This window comes from Salmo trutta, chromosome 12, assembly GCF_901001165.1.
Source record: "Salmo trutta chromosome 12, fSalTru1.1, whole genome shotgun sequence".
In the NCBI taxonomy this organism is placed as follows: Eukaryota; Metazoa; Chordata; class Actinopteri; order Salmoniformes; family Salmonidae; genus Salmo; species Salmo trutta.
The window spans coordinates 65,816,968-65,833,616 of NC_042968.1; the positions used below are offsets into that span (position 1 = coordinate 65,816,968).

General features: G+C 45.2%; 1 protein-coding gene across 5 annotated transcripts in view; it reads right to left on the minus strand.

The window, feature by feature from the left end:
- The window catches only part of LOC115204015 (serine/threonine-protein kinase ULK1), a 51,948-nt gene that overhangs the window by 7,918 nt on the left and 27,381 nt on the right, over window positions 1-16,649 (minus strand). For 3 of the 5 annotated variants that reach the window (XM_029769210.1, XM_029769207.1, XM_029769211.1), the window contains exons 7-18: window positions 16,423-16,496; window positions 16,199-16,300; window positions 15,631-15,689; window positions 15,214-15,296; window positions 15,054-15,104; window positions 14,821-14,909; window positions 10,670-10,832; window positions 10,403-10,466; window positions 6,811-6,897; window positions 5,581-5,724; window positions 862-1,016; window positions 125-375 (exon numbers count right to left, since the gene is read on the minus strand). In XM_029769210.1, the coding sequence (XP_029625070.1) occupies window positions 125-375; window positions 862-1,016; window positions 5,581-5,724; window positions 6,811-6,897; window positions 10,403-10,466; window positions 10,670-10,832; window positions 14,821-14,909; window positions 15,054-15,104; window positions 15,214-15,296; window positions 15,631-15,689; window positions 16,199-16,300; window positions 16,423-16,496 (1,322 nt within the window). The remainder of the gene's footprint in view (window positions 1-124; window positions 376-861; window positions 1,017-5,580; window positions 5,725-6,810; window positions 6,898-10,402; window positions 10,467-10,669; window positions 10,833-14,820; window positions 14,910-15,053; window positions 15,105-15,213; window positions 15,297-15,630; window positions 15,690-16,198; window positions 16,301-16,422; window positions 16,497-16,649) is intronic. The other 2 variants (XM_029769209.1, XM_029769208.1) reach the window with 2 other exon arrangements.

Below are 16,649 nucleotides of genomic sequence, written 5' to 3' on the forward strand. Positions count from 1 at the left end.
AAGTAGAGTCGAAAGACTATAGACAGTGGAATTGATTGTTTAAAGCAATAGTACAATTGCTGAAGAGTTCAGTTTCCTCTAAAACACAGGTTTTGTACTAGCTGTGTCCTAAACATGAACTCACTCTAGAGGGGGATCCCAGGATGGTGGGGAGGGGGCTGCGCTGCATGAGTTCACACAGTCTGGGGGAGGAGTGCAGGGGCCGCATAGCCATCATGCCGGCCTGCAGGTTGGCCACCACGGGGTCAGAGTGCTGCTTCCTGATCTTCTGCCTGCCGCCACCACTAGTGGCCTCCAAGAGACAGGGGGCGCTGTGGAGCCGGGTGCCCAGGCCTTGCTGCTGAGGGGGAGGCCGTGTGTCGGGGAATTGGAGAGCTGGAGATGGACAGGGATTAGAAGTTACAGCACAATGTCATCTTTACATTATCAAGATGAGTTACTAACTATACAGCTGAAGGAAAGACACAGGGAAGTAAAACATCTAAAGGTGATGGTTCCTTTAAGTCAGGTTAAAACCCCTCTGATCAAGCCAACAGGAAGTGAATAGCCTTGGTCTACCACAGAGCAACTCCCCAATGCCCCTGACCAGTTTAACCATTTCCACCACTAACAAAACACTAAAACAGTCAGCCCAAAAGTTGACGCGACGGACAGGGAAGGAGGGAGGGGAACCCCGGATTCCCACCTCCGCCCCGCGACCCCCCGCTGCCCGTGTCCAACGGGCGTGCTTGCCCTGGCAGCTCAGGGATGGTGCCCACTTCAGACACAGAGGGAGACGAGAGAGGGGGACAAGAAAAATTAAGGAGAGGAAAGAAAGAAGAGGGGACATTTTGACACTTCAATGCACTCTGGCAGACAGACCTTGAGGAGAAAGCTGGAAGGGTCTGGCCCCTCCTACAGACAGCCTGCGGGGGCCAGCCAAAGTCCCGTGGCCTCCTGGGTAAGGCGGCGATGGGCCAGTCCTTCCGAATCCCAGGGAACTATTGCTGCTGCAGCGGCGCACCAGGGTAGACAGCCTATGGCGGGGGGAGGAACATAGTCACAAAATAAGACAATATTCCCTGTTATCTCCAAGCTAGCAATGTTACTACTGTGCCACAGAAGAGACTGTGTTTATATAAGCTTGTGTGTATAAGTAATGCATGTACATGTATACTGAGTGTAAAAAACATTGAGGACACCTGATCTTTCCATGACAGACTAACCAGGTGAATCCAGTCGAAAGCTATGATCCCTTATTGATGTCACTTGTTAAATCCACTTCAATCAGTGTAGATGAATTGTATTTTTTATTTTTATTGAACCTTTATTTCACTAGACAAGTCAGTTAAGAACAAATTCTTATTTACAATGACGGCCTACCCCGGCCAAACCCTAACCCGGACGACACTGGGCCAATTGTGCGCCGCCCTATGGGACTCCCAATCATGGCCGGTTGTGATACAGCCTGGAATCGTACCAGGGTCTGTAGTGACGCCTCTAGCACTGAGTTAAGTGCCTTTGAATGGGTTATGTTAGTAGGTGCCAGGTGCACGGGTTTGTGTCAAATCAGTCACATGCGCCGAATACAACAGCATTTCACCTTACAGTGAAATGCTTACTTACAAGCCATTTAACCAACAATGCAGTTAAGAAAGATGTTACCGTAATTTCCGGACTATTAAGCGCACCTGAATATAAGCCGCACCCACTGAATTTTAATTTTTTTTAAATATTTTGAACATAAATAAGCCGCACATGTCTATAAGCTGCAGGTGCCTACCGGTACATTGAAACAAATGAACTTTACACAGGCTTTAACGAAACACGGCTTGTAACAAAAATAAATAGGCTTTAACGAAACACGGCTTGTAACAAAAAATAAAAAATTAGCAGTAAGCTTTAGTTGTCTTTTTGCACTGAGTCAATTCCTCACGCTGCTGTTTCCAACGTCTTATCATCGACTCATTAAGACCAAGCTCCCGTGCAGCAGCTCTATTTCCTTTTCCAACAGCCAGATCAATCGCCTTCAACTTGAAAGCTGCATCATATGCATTTCTCCGTGTCTTTGCCATGATGAGGGTGACAAAATGACTACCGTAATCAGAATGATGGGAAGTTTGAGAGCGCTCGATTTAATCTAAACAGTAAACAAAAAAGTTGTTTGACCTTAACCCGTTCGGCAATTTCATTGGTCTAATGAAAGCTTCATGCCGCCAAAAAACTGAGCACGTCACAGAATGTTATTTTTTTAAAAATTGAAAGTGGGAAAAATCCATATATTAGCCGCGTCATTGTTTAAGCCGCGAGGTTCAAAGCCTGGGAAAAAAGTTGCGGCTTATAGTCCATAATTTACGGTAAGTAAAAAATAGACAAGTAAAAAAAATCTAAAAAATAAAAGTATCAAATAATTAAAGAGCAGCAGTAAAATAACAGCAGCGAGGCTATATACAGGGGGTACCGGTACAGAGTCAATGTGCGGGGGCACCGGTTCGTCAAGGTAATTGAGGTAATATGTACATGTAGGTAGAGTTAAAGTGAGAATAGCAGCAGCGTAAAGGGGGGGGGGGGCATTGCAAATAGTCTGGGTAGGCATTTGATTAGATGTTCAGGGGGGTAGAAGCTGTTAAGAAGCCTTTTGGACCTAGACTTGGCACTCCGGTACCGCTTGTCGTGCATTAGCAGAGAGAACAGTCTATGACTAGGGTGGCTGGAGTCTTTGACAATTTTTAGGGCCTTCCTCTGACACCTCCTGGTATAGAGGTCTTGGATGGCAGGAAGCTTGGCCACAGTGATGTACTAGGCCTTATGCACTACCCTCTGTAGTGCCTTGCGGTTGCCATACCAGGCAGTGATGCAACCAGTCAGGATGCTCTCGATGGTGTAGCTGTAGAACTTTTTGAGGATCTGAATACCCATGCCAAATCTTTTCAGTCTCTGGAGGCTTTGGTGTGCCCTCTTCACGACTGCCTTAGTGTGTTTAGACCATGATAGTTTGTTGGTGATGTGGACAACAAGGAACTTGAAGCTCTCAACCTGCTCCACTTCAGCCCTGTCGATGAGAATGGGGGCGTGCTCGGTCCTCCTTTTCCTGTCGTCCACAATTATCATCTTTGTCTTGATCATGTTGAGGGAGAGGTTGTTATCCTGGCACCACACGGCCAGGTCTTTGACCTCCTCCCTATAGGCTGTCTCATCATTGTCGGTGATCAGGTCTGCCACTGTTGTGTCATTGGCAAACTTAATGATGGTGTTGGAGTCGTGCCTGGCCATGCAGTCATGAGTGAACAGGGAGTACAGGAGGGGCCTGAGCAAGTACCCTAGAGGGGCCCCTGAGTTGAGGATCAACGTGGCGGATGTGTTGTTACCTACCTACCCGTACCACCTGGGGGTGTCCCGTCAGGAAGTCCAGTATCCAGTTGCAGAAGGTGTTTTGTACCAGGGTCCTTAGCTTAATGATGAGCTTTGAGTGCACTATGGTGTTGAACGCTGAGCTGTAGTCAATGAATAGCATTCTCACATAGGTGTTCCTTTTGTCCAGGTTGGAAAGGGCAGTGTGGAGTCCAATAGAGATTGCATCATCTGTGGATCTGTATGCAAATTATGTGGGTCTAAGGTTTCTGGGATGATGGTGTTGATGTGAGCCATGACCAGCCTTTCAAAGCACTTCATGGCTACAGACGTGAGTGCTACGGGTCGGTGGTCATTTAGGCAGGTTACCTTAGTGTTCTTGGGCACAGGGACTATGGTGGTCTGCTTGAAACATGTTGGTATTACAGACTCAGTCTGGGACAGGTTGAAAATGTCAGTGAAGACACTTGCCAGTTGGTCAGCGCATGCTCGGAGTACACGTCCTGGTAATCCGTCTGTTTAAAGGTCTTATTTACATCGGCTACAGAGAGCGTGATCACACAGCCGTTTCAGAACAGCTGATGCTCTCATGCATGTTTCAGTGTTGCTTGCCTCGAAACGAGCATAGTGTACACGTGTCACTGGGCAGCTCGCGGCTGTGCTTCCCTTTGTAGTCTGTAATAGTTTGCAAGCCTTGCCACATCTGACGAGCATTGAAGCTGGTGTAGTAGGGTTCAATCTTAGTCCTGTATTGACACTTTGTCTGTTTGATGGTTCGTCGGAGGGCATCGGGGGATTTCTTATAAGCTTCTGGGTAAGAGTCCCGCTCCTTGAAAGCAGCAGCTCTACCCTTTAGCTCAGTGCAGATGTTGCCTGTAATCCATGGCTTCTGGTTGGGGTATGTACGTACACTCACTGTGGGGATGACGTCATCGATGCACTTATTGATGAAGCCAGTGACTGATGTGGTGTACTCCTCAATGCCATCGGAAGAATCCCGGAACATATTCCAGTCTGTGCTAGCAACACAGTCCTGTAGTTTAGCATCTGCTTAATCTGACCACTTTTTTATTGATCGAGTCACTTGTGCTTCCTGCTTTAGTTTTTGCTTGTAAGCAGGAATCAGGAGGATAGAATTATGGTCAGATTTGCCAAATGGATTGCGAAGGAGAGCTTTAATCGCGTCTCTGTATGTCGAGTAAAGGTGGTCTAAAGGTGTTTTTTCCCCTCTGGTTGCACATTTAACATGCTGGTAGAAATGAGATAGAACGGATTTAAGTTTGCCTGCATTAAAGTCCCCGGCCACTAGGAACGCCGCCCCTGTATGAGCGTTTGAGTGCGGACTTAGTGGCAGCATCGGTTTGTGGTGGTAAATAGACAGCTATGAAGAATATAGATGAAAACTCTCTTGGTAAATAGTGTTGTCTACAGCTTATCATGAGATACTCCACCAAAACCTCGAAACTTCCTTACTATTAAATTTCATGCACAAGCTATTGTTTACAAATATACATAGACCGACACCCCTTGTCTTACCAGAGGCGGCTGTTCTATCCTGCCGATACAGTGTATAACCCGCCAGCTGTATGTTATTCATCTCGTCGTTCAGCCACGACTCAGTGAAACATAAGATATTACAGTTTTTATTGTCCCGTTGGTCGGATATACATGATCGTACTTCGTCTATTTTATTATCCAATGATTGTACGTTGGCTAATAGGACCGATGGTAATGGCAGATTACCCACTCGCCGTCGGATCCTTACAAGGCACCTGGGCCTACGTCCCCGATATCTCTGTCTCTTTCTGAGTAATCGCTGTCCTGATATCTAGAAGCTCTTTTCAGTCATAGGAGATGGTGACAGAAACATTATGTACAAAATAAGTTACAAGTAACCAAAAAAACAATTGCACAATTGGTTCGGGGACTGTAAAACGGAAGCCATTTCCTCCGGCGCCATCAAGAACTACAACGCTGCTGGTTTTCTCACGTTCAACAGCTTCAGTGTGTATCAGAAATGGTCTACCACCCAAAGGACATCCAGCCAACTTGGGCCAGCATCCCTGTGGGCCAGCATCCTTGTGGGCCAGCATCCTTGTGGGCCAGCATCCCTGTGGAACACTTTCGACACCATGTAGAGTCCATGCCCTGATGAATTGAGGCTGCTCTGAGGGCAAAAGGGGGTGTGTGCAACTCATATTAGGAAGGTGTCCTTAATGCCTTGTACACTCAGTGTATGTATATACTGACTGTGGGGAGCCATCATGGCTGTGGGAATGAAGGTTCTGCTCCATGCGCTGGTAGTTGGGGACCTGAGTGGGAACAGGAATGGGCACCGACTGACCGTAGTTACCATAGTTACCACAGTTACTGCCAGAGAACTCACTTGGCCGACTGAAAGAAGAGAGAAAGCGGGAGTTAGCTACGTTTAACCATTCCCTGTCTGATCAATGCATTAACAAAGAGAGTGAAACAGCAAAAATACTGAGAGAATAGTAACCGACAAAACATGATGTAATAGTGAGAGTGAAAGATAGAGAAAGAGAGCAATGTGAGCCCTTGATTTGTGATTGATTTGGTAGAGAGGGGAGATGATGATGATCAGCTTGACTTACTGAATACGGCTGGGAATTGCCAGGGACCTCACGACACGATATTATCACGATACTTAGGTGCTGATACGATGTGTATTGTGATTCTCACAATTCTATACGGATTCCGATTTGATAATGCAATTGTATTGCTATTTGATGTTCCAACAATATTGCTCACTGCTGCAGAGAGAAAATTTGTTTTAAATCAGTCCTGGAAATAAGAGCTGAAAACATATTGGCTCACTATCTTAAAAAATAACTTTTTTTTTTGCTGTGTAGACTGAGGCTGTAACGTATCAAAACGTGGAAAAAGTCAAGGGGTCTGAATACTTTCCGAATGCACTGTAGTAGGCCTAGCCTATAGAATGGGATCCTGCTCTTTTTAACTGAGGCCATCAAAACTCTGTTCTCTCACACAATTGCATAGCCTAAAGAAATGTTGTGCAACATGAGCTCATGGGCTCTCATGAAGTGTTTGACAAGACCACATTTGCTGATGAGTGATTAGAGCGACAGAGTGCTGAGTACCAGGCAGTTAGCAAGTTTGGTAGGCTACTAATGACCATCAGCAACATCAGAGACTAAACGGTCACGTGGAATTTGACTGTGGTCATGACTTGTGACCGCCGGTGTGGCGGTAATATGGTCACCGTAACAGCCGTACCCATCACTACTACTGACCTAACATCTTTTTGTCATCAAGCCTTACAAACGAATCCCCCTAATCTAGAAGGGTATCATAGGCCTGGGCTTCCAGTGCACAATACACATTGACTCACCCAGCTGCCAGAGTGAGAGAACTAGCATTAGCATGTCATGGTTTTAGTATGTCTGAACACTGAGAATAAGTGAATCCCTTTCCAGTAAGAGTGTGATCAGCTCTTACCTGATGGGACTGCGGGAGCCACTGTAGGAGGGGGAGTGGGGTGGGGTCTTGCCCTGACTGCCCAGGCCACCAGAGGCCAGTAGAGAGCTGAGGAGGAGGAGACAAGAGTTTAGTGGCTCTAATATATTATTAATAAGTGGGATTGTTCTTGAGCCGGTTTCACATTGGCATTACCCAACAGAATTGTGTACAGGTGCCCACATAAGACCAATGTTAGGGCTGGGAATTGCCAGGGACCTTGTGATACTTAGGTGCCAATACGATATGTATTGCAATTCCCACGATTATATATGTAAAGCAATTCGATACTGCGATTTTATTGCAATTTGATGTTCCAAATATATTGCTCAGTATAAGTCTGCTGCAGAGAGACAAGAAACAGCATGGGAAAATACATTTTGATCAGTCATGGAAATAAAAGCGCTGAAAACATGGCTTACTATTTAAAAAGAAGAAAAAGCTATAGAATGAAAGATACCTGAGTTTTGGCGCAGGAACAGCTGAGCTATAAATATATAGATAGATATATAAACTCAGCAAAAAAAGAAACGTCCCTTTTTCAGGACCCTGTCTTTCAAAGATAATTCGTAAAAATCCAAATAACTTCACAGATCTTCATTGTAAAGGGTTTAAACACTGTTTCCCATGCTTGTTCAATGAACCATAAACAATTAATGAACATGCACTTGTGGAACGGTCGTTAAGACACTAACAGCTTATAGACGGTAGGCAATTAAGTTCACAGTTATGAAAACTTAGGACACTAAAGAGGCCTTTCTACTGACTCTGAAAAACACAAAAAGAAAGATGCCCAGGGTCCCTGCTCATTTGCGTGAACGTGCCTTAGGCATGCTGCAAGGAGGCATGAGGACTGCAGATGTGGCCAGGGCAAGAAATTGCAATATCCGTACTGTGAGACACCTAAGATAGTGCTACAGGGAGACAGGACGGACAGTTGATCATCCTCACAATGGCAGACCACAGGTAACAACACCTGCACAGGATCGGTACATCCGAACATCACACCTGCGGGACAGGTACAGGATAGCAACAACAACTGCCCGAGTTACACCAGGAACGCACAATCCCTCCATCAGTGCTCAGACTCTCCACAATAGGCTGAGAGAGGCTGGACTGAGGGCTTGTAGGCCTGTTGTAAGGCAACTCCTCACCAGACATCACCGGCAACACTGTCACCTATGGGCACAAACTCACCGTCGCTGGACCAGACAGGACTGGCAAAAAGTGCTCTTCACTGACGAGTCGTGGTTTTGTCTCACCAGGGGTGATGGTCGGATTCGCGTTTATCGTCAAAGGAATGAGCGTTATGCCGAGGCCTGTACTCTGGAACGGGATTGATTTGGAGGTGGAGGGTCCGTCATGGTCTGGGGCGGTGTGTCGCAGCATCATCGGACTGAGCTTGTTGTCATTGCAGGCAATCTCAACGCTGTGCGTTACCTCCCTCATGTGGTACCCTTCCTGCAGGCTCATCTGGACATGACCCTCCAGCATGACAATGCCACCAGCCATACTGCTCGTTCTGTGCGTGATTTCCTGCAGGACAGGAAAGTCAGTGTTCTGCCATGGCCAGCGAAGAGCCCGGATCTCAATCCCATTGAGCACGTCTGGGACCTGTTGGATCGGAGGGTGAGGTCTAGGGCCATTCCCCCCAGAAATGTCTGGGAACTTGCAGGTGCCTTGGTGGAAGAGTGGGGTAACATCTCACAGCAAGAACTGGCAAATCTGGTGCAGCCCACGAGGAGGAGATGCACTGCAGTACTTAATGCAGCTGGTAACCACACCAGATACTGACTGTTACTTTTGATTTTGACCCCCCCTTTGTTCAGGGACACATTATTCCATTTCTGTTAGTCACATGTCTGTGGAACTTGTTCAGTTTATGTCTCAGTTGTTGAATCTTGTTATGTTCATACAAATATTTACACGTTAAGTTTGCTGAAAATAAACGCAGTTGACAGTGAGAGGACGTTTCTTTTTTTGCTGAGTTTATATCTATCTATATTATTTACAAATCGATAGATGGAATGAAAGTATCGATATACATTGAACAAAAATATAAACGCAACATGTAAAGTGCTAGTCCCATGTTTCATCAGCTGAAGATCCCAGAAATGTTCCATACGCACAAAAAGCTTATTTCGCTCAAATTTTGGCCGCAAATTTGTTTACATCCCTGTTAGTGAGCATTTCTCCTTTGCCAAGATAATCCATCCACCTGACAGGTGAGGCATACCAAGAAGCTGATTAAACAGCATCATCATTACACAAGTGCAGCTTGTGCTGGGGACAATAAAAGGGCACAACACAATGTCACACAACACAATGAAACAGATGTCTCAAGTTAAGGGAGCATGCAATTGGCATCCTGATTGCAGGAATGTCCACCAGAGCTGTTGTCAGATAATTTAATTTCTCTACCAACATCGTTTTAGAGAATTTGGCAGTACGGCCAACCGGTCTCACAACCGCAGACCACGTGTAACCACGCCAGCCCAGGACCTCCACATCCGGCTTCTTCACCTGCGGGGGTCGCCTGAGACAAGCCGCCTTGACAATTGATGAAACGGTCGGTTTGCATAACTATAGAATTTCTGCAAACTATCAGAAACCGTCTCAGGGAAGCTCATCTGCGTGCTCGTTGTCCTCACCAGGGTCTTGACCTGACTGCAGTTTGACATCGTAACCGAAACCGATTTCAGGGGGCAAATGCTCACGGTTGATGGCCACTGGCATGCTGGAGAAGTGTGCTCTTCACGGATTAATCCTGGTTTCAATTGTACCGGGCAGATGGCGTGTGGGTGAACGATTTGCTGATGTCAAAGTTGTGAACAGACTGCCCCATGGTGGTGGTGTTATGGTGTGGACAGGCGTAAGACACGGACAACAAACACAATTACATTTTATCGATGGCAATATGAATGCACAAAGATACTGTGACAAGATCCTGAGGCCCATTGTTGTGCCTTTCATCCGCCGCCATCACGTGATGTTTCAGCATGATAATGCACAGCCCCATGTCGCAAGGATCTGTAGACAATTCCTAGAAGCTGAAAATGTCCCAGTTCTTCCATGGCCTGCATACTCACCTATTAAGCATGTTTGGGATGCTATGGATCGACATGTACGACAGCGTGTTCCAGTTCCTGCCAATATCCAGCAACTTCGCACAGCCATTGAAGAGGAGTGGGACAACATTCCACAGGCCACAATCAACAGCCTGATCAACTCTATGTGAAGGAGATGTGTTGTGCTGCATGAGGAAAATGGTGGTCACACAAAATACTGAGTAGTTTTCTGATCCACGCCACTACCTTTTTTTTTTAAAGGTTTCTATGACCAACAGATGCATATCTGTATTACCAGTCATGTGAAATCCAGAGATTAGGGCCTAATTAATTTATTTCAAGTGACTTGATTTCCTTAGATGAACTGTAATTCAGTAAAATCTTTGAAATTGTTGCAAGTTGCGTTTATATTTTTGTTCAGTGTAAAATCATCCTAAATAATATTACGATATGTAACTGTATCGATTTTTGCCCCCATCTCTAAAGACCATGTCCATTAAACTCACCCGCTGTTCATCAGACTGTCGTGGAACACCTTCCCAGTAGGCCCGTCACAGGTGAGCTCACCTGCTGAGAAACCATGGCAACATGTAAAAGAGGAATGACCATACAGCCAAACAGATGAACCTCAGAATCATCTCAGAAAGTGGACTACACTGCTATTATACCTTCATCTAAACAACTTCTCTCACAATCTCTGGATTCTATACACATGACAGACTGAAGCGCTACAAGAACACCACTTAGTGGTTGTGGAATGAGGATGCGCTTACTGGGAAAGTGGACGGGCACCATGACAAAGTCATCTGTGTCACAAGAGGAGTTCTTGCTGCTGCAGCCTCCTCCAGACGAGTCCTTGAGGAGAAAGCCTGGGGCATCCTGGGTAGGGGAGGCAAGGGTCTTGGCACGGAGCTGCTGGACCTCAGCCAGAGACTGCTACAGAGAGAGAGAGAGGAACTATGACCACAGCACTGACTCTGAACAACCCACTATATAGTACACTACCGGTAGTACACTACCGTTCAAAAGTTTGGGTTCACTTAGAAATGTCCTTGTTTTTGAAAGAAAAGCAAACTGGCTCTAACCAGAATAGAAAGAGTGGGAGGCCACGGTGCACAACTGAGCAAGAGGACAAGTACATCAGAGTGTCTAGTTTGAGAAACAGACGCCTCATAGTCCTCAACTGGCAGCTTCATTAAATAGTACCCGCAAAACACCAGTCTCATTGTCAACAGTGAAGAGGCGACTCCGGGATGCTGGCCTTCTAGGCAGAGTTCCTCTGTCCAGTGTTTGTGTTCTTTTTCACATCCTAATCTTCTCTTTTTATTGGCCAGTCTGAGATATTACTTATTATTTGCAACTCTGCCTAGAAGGCCAGCATCCCGGAGTCTCCAGACATTTCACGTGTTTTCATGGGTGATTCGCTTCGACAACCGTGATGCAAGACCAGGCCAGCCGCCAACAAGACAAGTTGGCAGCGATCAGAGAGGTTTGGCACAAGTGGGTGGAGCGCCTGCCACTCATCTATAACCTAAGTCCAGACATCACAGTGGGTGAGCATCTGGTCGCTTTTAGGACACTGCCCATTCAAACAGTACATGCCAAGCCAACCGTCTAAATATGGAATAAAGATATGGGCAGCATGTGATGGCAGGACAAGTTATGCCTGGAACATGCAGGTTTACACCGGGAAACCTGCTGACGGTGTTCCCGAAAGGAACCAGGGGAAAAGGTAGTCCTGGAAATGACTGCAGGTCCCCAGGGGCACAACATAACATGTGACAATTTCTTCACCTCATATGCTTTTGGTCAGGAGCTGCTCCAAAATAAAATGACCATGGTGGGGACGGTCAGAAGGAACAAGTCGGAGTTGCCTCCTGCCTTACTCACTACAAAGGACAGGGCTCGTTTTTCCTCCAAATCTGCCTTCACCGATACACACACTCTTGTGTCCTACTGCCTGAAGATAAAGAAGAATGTGCTCCTGATGACAACCCTGCACCGGGATGCCGCTGTGAGTACCTGGGAGGACAAGAAGCCCAACACTGTCCTGGATTACAACAGGAACAAAGGGGGTATGTAACTTTCTTTTCTATTACCAGATTGTTTTATCTGCACCATAAAAACAAGACATGTTGTTGTTTGGTGAAATGCTCATTGAATTTGTGAACAATATGGAGTCAATTCTATTCATTTGAATATGTAAATATGTTTTAGATGTGATAAATTAAAACAACGCCTTGATGCAATTTTTCACGTTACTATGCAAGACATGAAGTATCACTTGTATGTACTCATTATTTTATTTACTGATTGTTGCACTTTTGCAGGTTATTGGCACATACTCTTGTAAGAGGATGATGGCACGTTGGCACATGGTGGTGTTCTTCAACATCCTGGATGTGTCGGCCTACAACATGGTTTGTGGTGTGGATGGAGGTGAATCCAGGCTGGAAGCAGGGGAAATTCTTCAAGAGGAGACTATTCCTAGAAGAGTTGGGGAAAGCCATGGTGGCACCCCTCATTCAAAAGCGCCAACACCTTCCTCCAACACCATCCTCTGCTGGATTGGTGAAAGATATACAAGGGCCAGAAGCTAGATCTACAGCTGCCAGAGACAGAAGAGACAAAAGGAAGGAGGTGCAATCTGTGTGTACCAAGAGATGTCAAAACGAGCATTATGTGCCATAAATGCAGTGCATATATTTGCAAGGGACATACAACAACCTCCACGTATTGTCCAACATGTGCATGAGAACACACAAAATGTAAACACCATTGATTGACAGATTGTGAACATTTTAATGTTTCTGTTAGTAATACTGTTATTGTTACTGTTGTTCTTTAATGTGTTCAGACATTCATTTTGTAATATGGTAAAGTTTTCATGTGTAGTTTTGGGCCTATGTCCTTTCTTTACTAATAAAATCATACCGGTCAGTTTTGTTATAATCAAAATAATCCATTCATTATGCTTTTTTTTTTAACTCAAAAACGAGTTGTATGAGCTCAGGCCAATGAGGCCTACATGCCATCAATAGCAAACAGAAGCTCAAAACTTGTAATGTTCATAAGAACTTAAGTTGATAAAAAGATCTAACACAACATTAGGTGATGATATATTTATTATTATGGATTTATTATTAGCTATAATGGGGCAGTCATTTTGGACCGGGAACACAGAAATAATTAACATGAAACGAACACAACTGGAGGGTTAAAGGAAGGCCCCTGAACTCTCCTGTATTTTCTGGACTATGCAATGATATGGGCAGCGACCATGTAACGCTTTTACAACATACAGAAGCACGCTGGTTTTCAAGGGGAAAAATATTGACACGAGTTTAAAGTTTTCTTCACTGACCATCATTTTCACTTGTCTGACCGCTTGCATGATGACGAGTTTCTCACATGACTGTCCTATCTGGGTGATGTTTTTTCTCGCCTGAATTATCTGAATCTAGGATTACAGGGACGCTCCACAACTATATTCAATGTGCGAGACAAAATTGAGGCTATGATTAAGAAGTTGGAGCTTTTCTCTGTCTGCATTAACAAGGACAACACACAGGTCTTTCCATCATTGTATGATTTTCTGTGTGCAAATTAACTCAAGCTTACGGACAATGTCAAATGTGATATAGAGAAGCACCTGAGTGAGTTGGATGCGCAATTACATTTCTGCATCGGATGACACAAACAACTGGATTCGTTATCCCTTTCATGCCCTGCCTCCAGTCCACTTACCGATATCTGAACAAGAGAGCCTCACCAAAATTGCAACAAGCGGTTCTGTGAAACTGTAATTTAATCAGAAGCCACTCCCAGATTTCTGGATTGGGCTGCGCTCAGAGTATCCTGCCTTGGCAAATCAGGCTGTTAAGACACTGATGCCCTTTGCAACCAAGTACCTATGTGAGAGTGGATTCTCGGCCCTCACTAGCATGAAAACTAAATACAGGCACAGACCACGTGTGGAAAATGATTTAAGACTGAGACTCTCTCCAATACAACCCAACATTGCAGAGTTATGTGCATCCTTTCAACCACACCCTTCTCATTAACCTGTGGTGAGTTATTCACAATTTCCGATGAACAAATAAAGTTTTATATGTAAGATGGTTAAATAAAGAGCAGAATTATTGATTATTATTATATTATTATTTGTGCCCTGGTCCTATAAGAGCTCTTTGTCACTTCCCATGAGCCGGGTTGTGACAAAAACTCACACTCATTCTTATGTTTAAAAAATGTATCGTATAGTGTGTGTGTGACAGGCTTACAATGATGTCAAAAAACTACATTTGAGAGTGCGCTGACCCTGGTGCTAGAGGAGGTACGCAGCTGGAGGTTGAATGTTTGAAGGGGTACGGGACTATAAAATGTTTGGGAACCACTGCTGTAGACTGACCAGGTGAATCCAGGTGAAAGCTATGATCCCTTATTGATGTCACTTGTTAAATCCACTTCATGAAGGAGAGGAGACAGGTTAAAGAAGGACTTTTAAGCCTTGAGACAATTGAGACATGGATTGTGTATGTGTGCCATTCAGAGGGTGAATTGGCAAGACAAAAGTTTTAAGTGCCTTTTAATGGGGTATGGTAGTAGGTGCCAAGCACACCGGTTTGTGTCAAGAGCTACAACGCTGCTGGGTTTTTCACACTCAACAGTTTCCTGTGTGTATCAAGAATGGTTCACCACCCAAAGGGCATCCAGCCAACTTGACACACATGTCGGAAACATTGGAGTCAACATGGGCCAACATCCCTGTGGAACGCTTTCGACACCTTGTAGAGTCCATGTCCCGACGAATCGAGGCTGTTCTGAGGGAAAAAAGCGTGGAAATTAATATTAGGAAAGTGTATAGCACGCACACAAGCATGTATACACACACACACACACACACACACACACACACACTCACCGGTGGGGAGGCTAAATGTGAGTTGGAAGAGCTGCTACAGGAGCTTGCTGAAGCAGAGCTGGGAAAGCATGTCATGGTCACAGCAGGAGCTATATCAAATAAAAATATCAATATAAATTCTCAAAATAATAAAAACATTTATTCATTTCTAACACAGTCCAATTCATATGATAGATTGGTTTGGATGTTTCAATTAGGGTTGAGAAGATGGATGCATAAGGACTGTTACTCACTCTTCTTCATGGACGAGCTCGTCTCTAGGAAGGGGTGACAGAAGAACTCCTCTACAATGACAAGAGAAAAAGGTTGAAAGTGAGGAACTAGCTTCTCAATTTTAAATATCTCTTAAATAATGAGCACTGGTATGACCCCTGTGAGTGTGGCCCCACTGACCGAAGTCCATGCGGTCCTTGTGGTTGCGCTGCAGAAGACCCAGCAGCAGATTCCTCAGGTGACAGGAGGTCTCTCTGGGGATGCTGGGAGGGGAGAAAAACAAATCACCATGAATGCATGATGGTACTTTACACTTCATTCCTGCTGTAACAATTGATCGGGGGCCTGTTTTGCATTTCCCCACAAATGGTTCATGTTAGGATTGTGGTAGCTGATCCTAATCAAAATGTTTAAAGCAGTGCGTGAGACTATGATAATCATAAGTCATTTGTAACATATCCTGTGGTCAAATCTAGTCTACCACAGCATTAGTTCATTAACATGGAAGCACCATTCAATACACACTCTCATGTGAAAGGAATCTGTACTCTCTATCTCTAAAAACACACAAGACTACTAGAGCTGATCAACACTGACTTGGGGCTGAGGCTCTTGTTTTTCTCATAAAACAGCCGGAGGTCCTGGGGACTGCTAGCCTGTGGGTAGCACACACAGACACATACACACAAATGTTAACAGAACAAATCAACTGTGCAAACTTCAGTGTTCGCATGCACACAAGTTAGTTTAAAAAGGGAGTGTAAAGATCTGAAGAGGAAACAGAGTCAGCTGATCCTGTCTGGCCAGTTTGGGTTACTTGCTTTCCTAAGAGCCTTAGGAAAGGCTGGATAAATAGTCTTGTTGTTTTCACTCTAGCTTGTCTACAGTTTGCGATCTCTCACATTATGTGGAAAGAAAAGCCAGTCTGTTCGGCTAAGCCGAAGAGAAAACCAAAGCTGATTGCTGTCACGCCAGTCTTAAATATTGCATGGCAAGTCAAAAACAAACTGTGGAAATTACTGTTTCTATCGCTCTCTCTCTCTCTCGCTGAATGACCCCTTTCTGCAATGAGTGGATTCATTTTAACCATTCAAACACCGCCCCTTTGAGACGGGTATATATGGGTATGATTTGAGTCCTATATCGTGAGGACTATGGTGCTCACCTGAAACGGGGCTTTCCCAGTCAGACACTGGAACAAAATGGTACCGATGCTCCACAGGTCAGCCTTGGCATCATAGTTCTGAGCCATGATGACTTCAGGTGCCTGGTGGATATGGGGGAAACATTTCAGAGACGCACACACGACACGTCAGACACGGTACCTAATGGGACAGACACACCCTCTGCCTGCCTATGGTCAGGCTGTAAGGAATTAGAGGTGCTCACCATGTACATAGGGGAGCCACACAGAGTGGCAGCCATCATGTTGTTCTGAAGGTAGCGGGCAAACCCAAAGTCAGCTGGAGAGAGGGATAGAAGAAGGACAGCGGGGGGGGGGGGGGGACGGACGACGACTCAGATACTCAGCAAAACCTTGGGGCGTTCACAAAATGTTTGCACTGAGCGGAAACGACTGAAGAGGTTACAGTGGAGAGGACTCAATTGATTTTCCA